A 15,342-nucleotide genomic window follows, 5' to 3' on the forward strand; every position below is an offset into this window, starting at 1 on the left:
ACATCTGTGTTGCATTAACCCACTGAACTTGTGGTCATTTGCTACAGCAGCCATAGACAACTAAAAACTCCCTAAGCCGAACCCTGTACCCCAGTCACCCCCCCTTACTCCACAGATGAACCCTCCACCCTTTCAGTCATCAAAGCCAAAACCCTTGGAGCCATCCCCGGCTCTTCTCTTCCACCACCTACATCCAATCTGTCGGCCATTCCTACAGGCTTGTTCAGAGTCTGACTGCCTCACACAACTCTATGGCTGCCATTGCACGGTGCAGCCACCCTCCCATCTTGCCTGGACCATTCTAAACTGGGCTCCCCACTTCTATCCCCCACTTCCTGACCCCCAGTCTTTATTCTCAACATGGGGCCAGAGGGATCTTATTAAATGAAAGGTAGAGCATGTCCTTCCTCAGCTCAAAACCTCCTGTGTATTCCAGAACCCCGTTATCTCCCTAACTCCTCCACCTTCCACTCCAGCTCCCCCTTGGCTTCCTTCATATTCCTCCAGCAGCAGGTGAGTTCCCACCCCCCGGCCTTTACATCAGCTTTCCCCTCCTCCCGGAACTCTCTTCCCATGACCGCACCCGGCTCACTTCCTCGCCCTTCAAGCCGTTCAAGGCTCAAATGCTGCCTTCTCACTGAAGCCAACCATGGCCTCACTCTTTAAAATGCCCCCATTGGCGTCTTCCCTTGCAGTCCAGTGGTTAAGACTCTGTACTTCCACTGCAGGGGGCACGGGTTCCATCACTGGTTAGGAAACTCAGATCCTGCATGCTGTGCCACATGGCCAAATTATTCATTAAAAGGTTAATGTTTAAAAAAAAATACAATGCCCCGTGGCCTTCTTTTTTTCCTGTGACATTTAGATAATACACTAGCTCAGGGGCTTCCCAGGCAGCACTAATGGTAAAGAGCTTGCCTGCAGCGCAGGAGACATAAGAGACTCGGGTTCGACCCCTGGGTCAGGAAGATCCCCTGGAGAAGGGAATGGCAACCCACTCCAGTATTCTTGTCTGGAAATTCCATGGACCGAGGAGCCTGGTGGGTCACAGTCCATGGGGTCACAAAGAGTCGTACATGACTGAGGCAACTTAGCACGCATACTACCCAAAGGTGGGTAGACTATGGTCCGTGGCCAAATCCAGGCTCTGTCCTGTTTTTGGACAGTCTACAAGTTAAGAATGGCCTTGACATGTTCAAAGAATTCTTAACAGAAACAAAAGACCTAGGCTCCGTGAGGGGCCAGCTAGCTACAAAACCTGTACACATCACTCACAGGCCGTTTACAGGAAGGCTTGCCGCCCTCGAGGGGTAGAAAACCTGGTCACTGTCTCCCCAGGCAGCTAGGGGAGGGCCAGAGCTGTCCCACTCACCACTGCGTCTGCAGCATCTAAAACCCCACCTGCTCAGAGAGAGCGCTTGTAAAATATCTGCAGAATGAAGAACAGACCTCAGTTTCCTGATCTGTAAAATGGGGATGAAAATGCCTCCCTGGCAGGGCTGGCAGGGGAGCAGATGAGGTGGAGGGTGTGCCTGGCATGGGGCAGGGCCTTGGAAGGGGCGAATCACCTGGCCGAGAAGCTGTACATGTCCAGCAGGGGTCTGCAGAGCCGCCTCAGTGCCCGTGAGAGCGCAGCGTCGGCCCGAGACAGCATCCAGTGGGCGGCCTGGACGGGATGGGGGCCGCGAGAGCGGTCAGGGCCATCCCCACCAGCAAGGCCGCCTCCCGCCCCGGCGCCCCACCTCACCAGCTCCAGGGCGCCCCCTGTGGCCTCCAGCGCTGCCCCAAGGGGCCTGGACCCCCAGGTGCCCGGCGTCCCGGACACCCAGGCCTGCAGCTGCCGCAGGGCCGCCTCCGCCCGCTCCCGCCACACATCATCCAGGGGCCGCACCATCACCTCCAGGTAGGCGTCCTTCAGCGTGGCCAGGGGTCCTGCAAAGGCAGTCAGCGCCCACCGTGGGGCCTCCCGGGCCTGGCGGCAGGTACAGCGCTGCTGGCCGCCTCCCAGGCCCGTGCGGGGAAACCAGCCCGCCTCTCCCAGACGACCCAGGCCCCCAGCAAGGAAATAGAGCCTGCAACCTGGAATGAGGTGGCTGCACTAGAGACGTGGATGTCAACCCGGCAGGCCCAAGACTGCCTGTCTGCAAGGCCTGTTCACCAAGGCAGCTCCTGGCTGGATTCTGGGGGAGTCCTACCGTTCCCAGACCTGATGAGAGCGCCTCCCTGGGCATGGGGTGCAGAGACAACACGCTGAACACCCCTTTTCCTTCTGCGAGTCTGGGACGTCGGTCTGTGCCAGGCAGGGGCTCCCACCTGACCGCCCGGCAGTGAGAAGCCTGGGTGCGGGGCCTCTAACGCGCTCCCTTGGGCAGTTATGTCTGACATGTGCTGTCACAATCTGAAGCTGGGGGCGCTGAGGGCATCCTGTGCGCCACCACTGGGGGACGAGTCTGGGAGCTCGTGGAAGGGCGGGGGGTGGTCTCCCTGGAGCCTCCTCTACGCCTGTCCCTCCACGGCCTGGCTCTGTATCTTGGCTCTAAGGCTGCAGGTGCAACTCCAAGCTGAGAGCCGAGTCCTAGTGAGTCATCCAGGCCAGGGTGGCCCTGGGATTCTGACTAGATACACGGCAGGGGTTGAGAGGACACTGAATGGCTAGTCTGGCCCGAGCACCAGCCAGTCTCGGGATGGCCGCCCTGGTGCTGGGTGGGGTCCTGGGCTCCCCCACTGGGCCAGCTGTCAGCCCTGGTGCTCCCGGACCCTGGGAAGGGCTGGAGAGTCCCGGTGTCGCCAGGAGGGAGCTAGGGACAGCAGCCCTCACAACCGGCGTGGCCTCTCTGGTGCTTATCACAGAGCTAGAAACAGGCCCTGGAATCTATAGCAGTGGGCTTCGCAGAAATAAAACTGTACGCCCAAAAGAATTCAGAGACTGAAGAAACTTGGGTAGAGGTCCCAGAAAAAATAAGGCGGTGAGCATGAGGGATATGAGCTCGGAGACCCACAAGAATGGACATGGCTGGCTTCCCCAGTGGCTCAGTGGTGAGGAATCCGCCTGCAATGCAGGAGACGTGGGTTCGATCCTCAGTTCAGGAAGATCTCACACGCTGAGGGGCAATGAAGCCCATGCACCACAACTACTGAGCCCGGGAGCGGCAACTAGAGTCCATGTGCCGCCAGCACTGAAGATCCCTCACCCCAGAGCCCGTGCTCCCCCACGAGAAGCCTGCGCACCGCAGCCAGAGAGCAGCCCCCCGCCCCGCTCGCTGCAACTAGAGAAAAGCCTGCCCCTCAACAAAGATCCAGCACAGCCAAAAACAGCACTAAATCAATAGAATTCTTCTTTAAAAAATGGACACGGCTCCCCGAGTCAGAAGGGTGTAGGTCCACGAGAAATAAGGCAGAGGGCTCTCAAGGAAGTTGGGGTGTGGGCCTGCTGGGAATCTGGTGGCCTTCCTGCTTGAACCACTGCCCCAGGCCAAGTGTGAGGGGACAGGCGTGGATCAGGGGCCCTGGGGTTAGGTGTGGATCGGGGGCATGGTCACACACCACCCCCCCCCAACCACCCCTGCACTCACGTTCTAGCTCCTTCCGCAGCTGCTCCAGCCCCGCCTGCAGCCTCTCCAGGGAGAGTGGCATTTGGTGGGTGAGCACCCTCCTGGCCAGGCTCAGGCCCCACAGCGCAGACACCGCCCAGCCGCCGTCCTGCACGGCCCCCAGCCCCACCTGGCAGAGCCGCAGAAGCGGGCTGGCAAGGCCGTCCAGGGCACCCGCTGGCTGCACCTGGGTGGCGGGGGGAATGGAGGCCGGATCAGCGTGAGGGTCTGGGGCCACCTGCACCCCTCGTGTCCTCAGAGGGGGCCCCAGACAGAGCAGAGCAGTGACCCCGCCCAGCCCTACGCTCCCTCCCTTCTCCAGTGATATTCCAAGTGCCCTCGACCCACCAGGCGCTGGAACCTTCTCACGTAGGCGTCCAAGCTGTGGATCCTCTCCTCCAGCCCGGCTTGCACCTGGGACCCGAGAGCAGCTACCCTGGACTGTGGACACAGAAGCACAGGCTGGCCCCCCGGGAACACAGCGGGCAGAAAGCTCCCGATGCCAGCAGCAGGGCTGCGGACCTGCATGCCACGCTATGGGCTGTCTGCCTCTGCTTTCCTTGGCTCCACTGGACTCTGGGAGCCTGGGCCTGTGGCTTCAGGGTGGGGCTTGGGCTGGGTTGGTAGGAATGGCAACCCGCCCCCCACCAGCCATCTCACCTCCACGTGGCCCAGCAGGGTCCCCTGGCAGCCGCGTGCGGCCAAGCGGAGGCTCTGGCTGGCAGATTGCAGGGTCAGGCGAACCAGCGGCTGGACGGGCTGCCCTCGGTCCTGGAACAGGGCCTCCACTTCTGCCGCCTGCCTGTGGGCGCAGGCCCGCAGCAGCACGCTCTCCTCTTGCCTCCCTGGGGCCAGGAAGGGACCTGCTGTCGAGCCGAGGATTCATCCATCCGCCTCCCAGCTGCCCACTCCTCTGGCACTCCATAGCCTCCTATAGCTCCCCACTGCCCACAGGCAGAGTCTCAAAGGCCCTGGGGCTTGAGGGTCTCAAAATGAGTTGCCTACATCAACCTTCAGATGCCCCCCTAGACCCAAAGCCTGGTTTCTTCCCCATCCCCACACCCACCTCTGACCCAGACCTTCCCCCAGCCTTTCCTGCATCACAGTCAATCCAGGTGGCCATGGAGAGCTCCTCTCCTCCTGGCTGGGGGTGGGGGGCCATGAACCCTACCAGGGTTGCCTTTGACTTATGAGCTCCCAGCACCCCAATCTCTGACTTGTCTTGGACCAAGCTGAGCCCCACTGAGCCACACCCAGCGCCTCCACTCACCTTCCTCGTGGGCCACCAAGGCCTGGAGGCAGTTTGGGGCCCGAGACACTGACAGCCTCACTTTCTCATCCCCGTCGGCCACGCTTCCCTCCATCTGGACCAGGCTTCGAGAAGCCGAGGTGGAGACGCGGCCCAGGAGGCCAAGCCACTGAGCTTTGGGGCCACGGAGCTGGGGGAGGGGGGCAGAGGCCTGAGTGGGACCTGCCCCTGCCCTCTGCTGGCCCCAGACCTGGGGAGAGGTGGCTGGGGAGACTGAGGCTGAACCTTCTGGGGGAAAGGCAATGCCCACCCCACCCCATACCTTCAGGAGCAAGCGCTGGGTGCCCGCACCCAAGGACCCTGCCACAGGCCTCAGCTCATGCTCACTCGCTCACTCGTGTCCGACTCTCTGCGACCCCATGGACTTAGCCCACCAGGCTCCTCTGTCCACGGAATTCTCCAGGCAAGAATACTGGAGTGGTTTGCCATGCCCTCCTCCAGGGGATTTTCCCAACCCAGGGATCGAACCCAGGTCTCCCACATTGCAGGCGGATTCTTTTTCGTCTGAGCCAGCAGGGAAGCACAGGGCTCAGAGTCCCTACTGACTGCATAAGCGCTTATTAAAATCCACATCCAGGGACCTAACTGCGCATGGACACGGCATCCAGATGGCTTAAGAATTCCTGATGCTCAGGCCTCACCCCAGAGATTCTGACCCAGCTGACTGGGGGAGGAGCTGGGCATTGGCATTTCAGCATCTGCAGCACCTGGGTGTCTCCCCCTCCCAGCGAGCTTTTCCGTATCTGCAAGAGAACCACTACAAATGTCTCTGCAAGGTCAAGGAGACCTGGTGGGTGGCACCTGGCATTAAGGCCAGGCCACTGAGCAGTTCGTCCCAGCCCCTGGAGCCACCAGCCGAGAGGGGAGGGGACACAAGACAGGCAGTTGTTCAGTCACCAAGTTGCGTCCCACTCTTCACAACCCCATGGACGGCCAGTGGAACATATGCCTGGAACAACTCATGACATACCGATAAAATAACACCGAATGTGCGTGCTCAGTCTGTCTGACTCCCTCACGACCCCATAGACTGTATGCAGCCCTCCGGGCTCCTCCATCCATGGGATTGCCCAGGCAAGAATACTGGAGTGGGTTGCCTTTTCCTTCTCCAGGGGATCTTCCCAACCCAGGGTGGAGCAGAGTCAGGAAAACCCTCAGCGGCCTAAAGGGAAGGAACCCTGAGGGAGACCCTGCAGGAGGAGGGGAGGCAACAGGCTGGCTGAGATGCAGGTGTGGACGAGGGGAGCCCCTCAGGCCTGAACTCAGCTGCTCTGTATTCTGGTCCAAATGTTGCATCTCCCAAGCTGTGCAGCCTGGAGTCACCGTGTTACCCTCTCTGGGCCTCCGTGTCAAAATCTGTAAGATCAGATGTAGAACAGTGGTTCTCAAAGTTTATCAGGAATCAGAATGCGTGTGTGTGTGTGTGTTCGTGTGAATGTGTGCGGGAGGTGTGTTATGGGTTGAATTGTGTTCCTCAAAAAGATCTGATGGAATTCTAACCCTGGTGCCTGTGAATGTGGTGTCATTTGCATGTCTGTTCTTTGCAGATGAAATAAATTTGCAATGAAGTCATATAAGGACACCTAAATCTGATGACTGCTGTCCTTATAAGAAGGCTGGGTGGGGGGGACTTCCCTGGTTGTCCAGTGGCTAAGACTCCAGGCTCTCAGCGCAGGGGGCCGGGGTTCAATTCCTGGTCAGAGAACTAGATCTCACATAACACAACTAAGACCCGGTACAGCCAAATAAATAAACAAATAAAATATTTAAAAAAAATACTGGAGGTGATTGCCATTTCCTTCTCCAGGGGTCCCAAGTTCAATCCCTGGTCAGGGAACAAGATCCCACACGCTGCAGCTAAGACCCAGCACAGCCAAATCAATAAAAACAAATAGTAAAGAAAGAGAAGGCCATGTGCAGACAGAGGCAGAGATTGGGATAACGAAGCAACTCCTGGATTGCTGGCGGCCCCTAGCAGCTGGAAGAGATAAGGAAGGATTCTTTCCTGGGGCTTCTAGAGGGAGCATGGCCCTGCTGACATCTTGATTTTAGCCTTCTAACCTCCAGAACTGTGAAAGAAGAAATCTCTGTCGTGTTAAGGCACTGACTTGGTGGGTAATTTGTCAGCCCTAGGGATCCAATTCAGGGAGCTCGCAAAGCATGCAGTTTCGAGTCTCCTTCCAGCAGATTTCTGAGTGGGTGGGAGGAGTGGTGCCCAGGAATTCCTAGGAGATTTCACAGTGCTTGGGCAGTGAGACTGGTGGGGGGTGGGGGAGCAGGCATCTGCAGACCACACCTGGGGTGCTCCTTGCAGATGGCCTTCTGCATCTGAGCTCTGTCCTAGTCAGAGTGGCTGGGGCCCCAGCAGCTGGGGTAAGTGCCTGCCCCCCCCAAATTTTGTCCCTCTTTTCCATCAGGTTGGTGTGAAAACCAAACCAGGCTGGGAAAACCCTCCCCAGGCCACGGACCCCAAAATGGGGCAAAGAGGGTGTGGGCAAAGGAGAGGCGGTCAAAACCAGCCACCCACAGGCTCAGGATGGAAGCAGAGGGACCACCCGCTCCCTGACCACCCACTGCGGGGAGATGTGAACCTTGGGGCACTGGGATTACACATGCGGGGGTGGCTGGCGGCCTGGTGGGCCAACGGAGAAATGAGAGCCAGCCTTGGCAAGCCTCAGAAAGGAAAATGCTTTTGAAACCATCACAGCTCCTGGGCTCGGAAGCAGGGGCTGGGTGAGCTCCAGACACAGAAATGCCTCGTCCCGCTCTGGACACTGGCAGGAAACGCCCATCTCATGAGCACTTCCTGTGTGCATGTGCCGTGCAAACTCTGTTTCTTTTTCTTCCCAACATTTCTGCAGAGGAGGTGGGATTTGTTCCCATTTGACAGAGGGGAATACTGAGGCTTGTAAAGGGAAAGTCACCAGGCAAAGGTCAGGGAGACACAGAGATAGGCATATGGCAGCACTGATCAGGCACCTACTCTATACCCATGCTGTGTAGGTGGAGAGGAGGGGTACCCAGAACCCCACTGACCACCTTATGAAATATATCTGACCACCACTTACAGGTAAGGAAATGGGGCTCGGAGAGGTCCCTTTCCAATACCATTTGGCCAGATGAGGGCAGAGCAGGTATTGAACCCTTTCTACCTCGCTGGGCTGCCAGGAAAGGGAGAGATAAGAGAAGACTGGGCCAATAAAAGCCAATAATAATAGCAGCTGGGGTTTCCCAGGTGGTGCAGTGGTAAAGAATCCACCTGCCAATGCAAGAGATGCAGGTTCAATCCCTGGGTCAGGACGAGCCCCTGGAGTAGGAAATGGCAACCCACTCCAGTATTCTTGTCTGGAAAATTCCATGAACAGAGGAGCCTGGTGAGCTACAGTCCATGGGGTCACAAAGAGTCAGCCACAGCTGAGTGAACAGACACATACAATAAAAGAAGCTAATACTTAGTACTGGCTTTGTACCCGGCACCGTTCTAAGCAATATACACGTTCACATATTTAATCCCTACAATATTAATCCCATGGGAGGTAGGATAGGTGCAGTGATTATCCCCCACTTTACAGGTGAGGGTGAGAAGGCTTCCCTGGTGGCTCAGATGGTAAAGTGTCTGCCTGCAAGGCAAGAGACCCGGGTTCAATCCCTGGGATGGGAAGATCTCCCGGAGGAGGAAATGGCAGCCCACTCCAGTACTCTTGCCTGGAAAATCCCATGAACGGAGAAGCCTGGTACACTACAGCCCATGGGGTCGCAAAGAGTCAGACACGACTGAGCGACTTCGCTTTCATTTTACAGGTGAGGAAATTGAGGCACAGACAGGGGAGGCAAACTGCTAGCTAGGAAGAGGTTGGGCTGGGATTCAAACCCAGGCAGTCCAGCCATTGCCTCCTGGTTACAGGAAGGGCTGGTGTTGGGGCAGCAGAGGAGCTGTTTTGTCTCGGGTTGGGGGGTGGTGGGGGTAGGGGGGTGGGCAGCCTGGGTGGGGAAGGGCTGGCAGGCTCAGGGTGGGGGGGGAGGGGCGGTCCCACTACAAGGAAGCTCAGCGCCCCCCCCCCCCGCCCCGCCCCGCCCCGCCCCGTGCCTGCTTGCAGTTCCAATCCTGGCCACTAGATGGCAGGGCTGCCCAGTCAGTGGTGGTCCACCGGCCGGACAGGGGCAGCCAGCCAGCAGGGTATCTACCTCTGCGGCCGGCAGCCACCTTACCTCCAGCTCCCCGGAGTAGTCATGCGTTCGGGGCCTGCTGTGGTTGCGGAGCATCAGGCTGAGGTGCAGGCCGTGCTCTGGGTCTGGGGCGAGGCCCAGCTGGCATCTGGAGTGTAGCAGGAGCTCACCGCTGCCCAGGGTGTGCTCCCCGTAGACCGCGAGGGCCTGGAACGAGGAGGCGGGGGTGTCAGTGGTCAGGGAAGACGCAGGGGCACAGCTTCCTCTCACTAGGCCTTGGTCCAGGCGCCAGCCCCTCACGCCAGGACAGTCACAATAGCCTATCCCGGCCTCCACTCCTGCCCCAGCCTATAGCCCCTCCTCCATTTTACCTTAAAAACAAATGCAAATCAGCCACTGTTCCCCTGCTCAAAGCCTCTGTCTTCCCATTGCACTTGGAGGAGAAGCTGGTCTCCTTGGCAGGTCCTGTGGGTCTGCATTATCTTCCTAACCTCACCTCCTTGCTCTCTCTGTAGACGCCACCCTGTGTTCCTCAAACATCTATAAGCATGCTCTGGCCACAGGGCCTTTGCACTGGCTGTTCTCACCACACTCTGCATTCGTCCTCTCTCCCTGCTTCATTCTTTCATAGCATTCACTACACCTGTCTTGGTTATCTTCTTCTACCCACTGGACTCTCTGGGAGGGCGGCCACCTGGTCTGTCCCTTTCACCATCCTTGTCCCTGCACCTAGAACAGAGCCTGGCGTAAGTAAGACCCACAAATGCTCTCTGAATGGATGGACAGATTGGGGGCTGGCAAACTTCAGCTGATGGGTCAAATCTGGCTCACCACCTGTTCTTGTAAATACGTTTTTATTGGGACTGGCCATACCCCTTCATTTACATGTCCTCCATGGTGGCCTTCATGGCAGAATGGCAGACTTGAGTGGCTGCAACAGAGCCCATATGGTCTCCAAGACTGAAAATATTTACTGTGACTTCCCTGGCGGCCCAGTGGTTAAGAATCCGCCTGCCAACGCAGGGGACACGGGTTCAGTCCCTGGTCCGGGAGGATCTCACTTGACACAGAGAAACTAAACCTGGGTGCTGCAACTACTGAAGCCCCACTGCCTAGAGCCCATGCCCTGCAACAGGAGAAGCCAGCGCAGTGAGAAGCCCGGAACCACACCTAGAGGATGGCCCCTGCTCGCTGCAGCTAGAGGAGGAAGCCTCACACAGCAACTGAGACCCAACACAAACAAAAACAAATACATAAAGTTTTTTAAATAAATATTTACTATCAGACCCTTTGCAGGAAATGTTTGTGGCCCCCGGGACTGTTAGAGAGATGAGGGGATGTGGGGAATGGGAAAGGGGAAGGATGGATGGATAGATGGAAGGGAGGGAGGTTGGAAGATGGGGAGGCAGGGAGGATGAATGAATGGATGGATGGATGGGAAGATGGGTTGGAGGGTGGGTAGATAGATGGATGGATGGATGGATGGATGGAAAGATGGGTAAAAGGTGGGTGGAGGAAGGCAGGAAAGACGAATCAACTAGCTAACAAACTCAGGGGAATGTTGGGGGAACAGGGGTCCCAGCCCCTCCCCCTAACAATAATGAAAACAGCAGCTTGGTTTACATGTTGAGCACTTTCCTGGTGCCACATCTTAAATCTCCCCATCACCCCACGTGCTGGAACCAACTGCATCTCCCACCCCTCAGATGAAACACCAGATGTTCAGAGAGGAGAGAGTCCCGCCCAGGGCCGCCTGCAGGCCCTGCAGACCCATGATGACCACACCCGGCTCCCTCACACACCCCTGCCCTGGGCGGGCTCCGTCCTGTCTTCACCGCCGGGTCCCTGGGCCCTTCCCCGGGGACAGACTCACCCTGGGCAGGTGGCAGAGCCCCAGCTGCAGGGAGTGGCGCAGCCAGTGGGCATGGTCGGTCTCCATGTCTCCCCGGAAGCTCTGCGTGGGGCAGGGGGCCCCGAGGACGCGCTCCAGCATGGCCTCTGCATGGATCTTGTCTGGGAGGGATGGCTGGCGCCTCTGGAAGAAAGGAGGCATCTTGGGATGGGGGATCATCCCGGAAGAGATAAGGAGACCCTCAAGAGGAGAGGAGGTGCCAGGAACCCCATCAGAGCCCCAGGCAGCCCCAGCGCGGGCATTTACACTCCGGGCAGGACCTCTGTTGGGAGGCTGAGGGGCTGTGGGCCTAAGGAAACCCAGAAGGGACAAGGGCCCTTCCAGGCCAGCTGCCCTCATCTCTCCATGGCCCAGCCCCTGCCCCAGGCTCTGCAGAGCAGCACTCAGCCCATCAGGAGCCCCAGGCAGATGGTGACGCTGGGGAGACCTTGACCCTGACACCTCTGGGAACCTGAGCTCCCCAGCCTCCCCCCACCCCTCCCCACTGGGCTCACCTACTCCTCGGTCTGCTCCCTGAGTGCCCACCTCATGCTGGGCACCTTGCTTTCCTGACCTCCCAGCACTCTCATGACATTACAGGATGATTGTGCCCATTTCACAGATGAGAAAACCAAGGCTTGCAATGGAGAAATGAATTGCCCAGGGCCCCCCAGCACAACAAGCACTTACACCCAGGACCCTATGGCCCCAGAGTCAGCCACTTTCTGCAGCTGGTGGGGCCACCCAGCTTCCCAGGCCTCACCTCATACGTCAGGTTCTGCTGTACCCGGCGTCCATCCCAGGACAGATCTAGCCACTCGCTGAACACAGCTGGGGTCTGCGTTAAGGCCCCACAGGCCCTGAGGGCGCCCAGGCCCCAGATGTTCTGGAGCTGACAGGGAAGGAAGAGGATGGCAGGTGTGACTGGGGCACAGGGGGCAGAACAAGGCCCGGGGTTTGGGGGCACCTGGCACCGGGTCGGGAGGGCAGGCGGTGCATACCTGCCCAGGGGAGGCGGCCACGCAGCCATCCCAGGAGACGCTCTGCGCTGAGGACCTGTTGGCCCAGGTGAGCTGCAAGGCCAGCGGCTGCCCTCCATTCCAGGCAAGCTGTACCTGTGTGGAGATGCGGCCAGCGGCAGGTGGACAGGAGAGGGGGGACGGAGGAGAGGCTGAGGTCCCCCCGTTTGTGTGTCGGGGTGGGGAGGTAAGAGAGAGGGAGGGCTGCAGAGCCTGGATGGGGGGGGAAGGTGGAGAAGCTGGTGGCCCCCCGCCCACCCCTCTAAGGGATGGAGGAGGCAGGCGGGAGTAGACACACTGACTTCTCTTCCGGCTCATGCCTGCAAGAGCGCAGAGCCACGCCCAGACTGGAGACCAGAAGTGTTTACAGCGTGGAAAAATCCCCATTCTCAACACTCAGACTCATCATTTCCTAGGACAGTGAAATCTGAGCCTCTCACTGGGGCCTGTGGGTTGAAACCCTAATTCCCAATGTGACAGCATCAGGAGGTGTTGGGAGGTGATTAGGGTTAGATGGGGTGGGGTGGGCGGGTCATGATGCAGTCCGTGCTCTGTAAGAAGGACCCCACAGAGCTCTCTCCCCAACGTGTGAGGACACAGGGAGAAGGCTTCAGACCAAGAAGAGGGCTCTTACCAGAACCTGGCCATGCTGGCCCCTTGATCTTGAACTTCTAGCCTCTAGTCTGTGGTTTAAGCCATGCAACCTGTAGTATTTTGCTATGGCAGGCCCGAGCTAAGACAGGTGGTCTGCCCCCTCACTGGCCCCCAGCCCATCATTTCCTCCGTGCTGGTCTTAACTGCCTCTGGCTCCTCCTGAAGATCCCAGCCTGTTCCCACCTCAGGGCCTTTGCACTTGCTGCTCCTCCTGCTTGTCCCGGCATCCACAGGTCCTCAGCTGACAAGCCACCTCCTCCATGAAGTCCTCTCTGACCACCCCATCTAAAGTCTCCTCCCACACCGGACTCCAATGATTCTCTCTCTTAGTACCAGCTTTACTTTCTTTAAGGGCTCATCACAACTCTTAATTTATTATTCATTCATTCTCTTGAGGTTTGGTCTTTTTGCCTGGCACACACTGGCCTACTGTCTCCCATTTCACAGAGAAAAAAAAAAGAAAAAAGGTGAGGCTTAGAGAGGTGCTAAAGACTGCCCAAAGCCTCCCAGTCAGATGCAGAGTCCAGGCTGCCCTATGTGAACCCTTGCAGTGACCAACTAAACAAAACAGCGCATCAGTGATGAACCAGACGTGCTCATGAACTGCTCCTCCCACTAAACTGTGAGCTTTATCAATGCAGGGACTACGCCTGCACCTCAACACTACCTGGCACACAGTAGGTGCTTAATACAGTCCCGATGAAGGAATGAATGAATGAAGGCCCCCTTGGGGTTCCAAGCTTCAGGACACTGTGATTCCAGAGATATCCTTGTCTCTGATGAACAAACAAGATCCTCCTCCCCCCACATGTGGTCCCAGATGTCCCACCCGTGGCCTCAGCCATGCGGCTTACCCACCCCCAAGAGCTGTCTACCCAGGGCCCCGTGGCTGCTCCCTGCTCACCTGCCGGCTCTGCCTGCTGCCCCTGCTCTCAGCAAGGCCGCTGGCCTCGGCCCGCCGCCAGGAGAGGCTGAAGGGGTGAGCCAGGGCCAGGCGGGCGGCCAGCTTGCCCTTCCCCAGCTGCAGAGAGGAGGACAGCGCCACCTGCGGAGGGGTCAGGCTGAGCGGGAGGCCTCCCCCAGAGAGGCCCTCCCCACCACCCAGCACAGGTCACCTCCTTCATCAAGGTCAAGGGAGTGAGGGCTGCTGGCCCACCACTGGGGGAGGCCCTCTGGGAGCTTCAGCCCATTTTTCAGAGGAGTAAGTTGAGGCTTGGAGAGCAGCAGATAGGGACAAGCATATGACGGAGAGGGGACAGGGGGTTAGAGGCATTTCGTGGATTTGAATCCCAGCCCTGCCTTTCAGTAGCTCCATTCCTGTGTGAGCTTCAGTTTCCTCTCTGAAACGGGGCTGGGGTGCCTGGCACACAAGAGGCCGTCGCTATGCGTCAGCCACTGGTCTTCCTGTTATCATCCAGGTGGTGTTGGGACCCAGGTTCCCTGCTCCCCCCCAGTGCTCTTCCCGTGGTCCTCAGGCCGGTTGGCCCCATTAATGCTACTCGGGCAGGGCAGGGCCCTGAGTGTCCTGCTCAGGCCGCAAACTGGGCTTCCCGGGTCCCCTTCCAGCCCGATGCCTACCTGGTCCTTGCCGTCCCAGCCCACGACCAGGTCATCCCGGTGATAGCGTGTAGAATGCTTGGAGGTCAGGCGGAAGCGGCAGTGCAGTGGCAGGGGGAGGGGCAGCAGGTGGGTGAGCTCCACTGGGCAGGGAGGGGTGTATAGGCAGGGGGCATGCATCAGCTTGAGGCCAAGAGGGGGTAGGGGGCCACTTTGGGGCCACACATGCATGTAATCTGCACAAAATTCAGAAGCTGTCCCTTCACTTGGTCCCCATGCCACTCAACGGTCCATCAGCGTCCCCATGAGAGCCCCATTCCAGGACTTCTGCAAGGAGGCCTTGTATCTCTTCCATCAAGAGGTGGAATTTGTTTCTCTGGCCCTGGAACCTGGGCTGGCCTCATGATTGGCTTGTAGAATTTGGTGAAGTTGACACTGCAAAACCCCAGCTTTGGCCTGAAGTCCTCAACTCCGTCTGGCTCTCTGGAACCCCAACCCAGCCATTGTGAGAATAACCCCAGGCTGACCGGCCGGACACTGATGCCACACAGAGGAGAGCCTGGATGTTTCAGCAGAGACTGTCCCCGACCAGGAGACAGCCAACCAGCCCCCGAACAGGTAAGAAAGTGCAGCCGAAATCAGCAGCACCACCTATCCAACTTAGGGCCTGACCCTGATGCGTGAGTAAGACCAGAGAGCTGCCCACAGGCTCATTAGCAGTGATAAATTCTTATTACTGTAAATCACTGAGTTTGGGGTCATTTGTTACACAGCAGTAGCTGACGGATACACCTTCTGATATTACTCTCGGGTCCCTCACACACATGGTTACCCCAGGCACTTTGACTGTTCCACGCCCACCTGGTCACACACAGCTGCCCCATGCTCCCGTTCCATCCTGGGGTATGACACAGCCCATCGCTGAGGCCTCACGGCCTCCTGGCCCTCGATTTTCTTCCTTCATCTCTGAAGCCTGAGCCCAGCTGCCCTGACCTCTGGCACCATCTGACTCCATCCCAAAAGGCCACCAACTGCTCCTGCCATCCTAGACCCCCCAGAGCAAGAGGCCACCTGAGACTCCACTGCAGACAAAGACCACCTCTGAGCCCTCTGGAAGGGGGCTGTCCCTACATGGACCCTGGGGAGCTGTGCCCA

General features: G+C 58.3%; 1 protein-coding gene across 1 annotated transcript in view; it reads right to left on the reverse strand.

Annotated features, from left to right (window-relative positions):
- Positions 1–15,342, reverse strand: part of LOC136158481 (uncharacterized) — a 166,414-nt gene that overhangs the window by 17,139 nt on the left and 133,933 nt on the right. The window contains exons 48-59 of the mRNA XM_065920298.1: positions 14,209–14,330; positions 13,535–13,675; positions 11,959–12,072; positions 11,721–11,849; positions 10,940–11,101; positions 9,109–9,273; positions 4,861–5,029; positions 4,251–4,435; positions 3,939–4,031; positions 3,573–3,777; positions 1,748–1,932; positions 1,569–1,666 (exon numbers count right to left, since the gene is read on the reverse strand). Coding sequence (XP_065776370.1) covers positions 1,569–1,666; positions 1,748–1,932; positions 3,573–3,777; positions 3,939–4,031; positions 4,251–4,435; positions 4,861–5,029; positions 9,109–9,273; positions 10,940–11,101; positions 11,721–11,849; positions 11,959–12,072; positions 13,535–13,675; positions 14,209–14,330 — 1,768 coding nt within the window. The remainder of the gene's footprint in view (positions 1–1,568; positions 1,667–1,747; positions 1,933–3,572; positions 3,778–3,938; positions 4,032–4,250; positions 4,436–4,860; positions 5,030–9,108; positions 9,274–10,939; positions 11,102–11,720; positions 11,850–11,958; positions 12,073–13,534; positions 13,676–14,208; positions 14,331–15,342) is intronic.

This window comes from Muntiacus reevesi, chromosome 2 (genome assembly GCF_963930625.1).
Source record: "Muntiacus reevesi chromosome 2, mMunRee1.1, whole genome shotgun sequence".
Taxonomy (NCBI): Eukaryota; Metazoa; Chordata; class Mammalia; order Artiodactyla; family Cervidae; genus Muntiacus; species Muntiacus reevesi.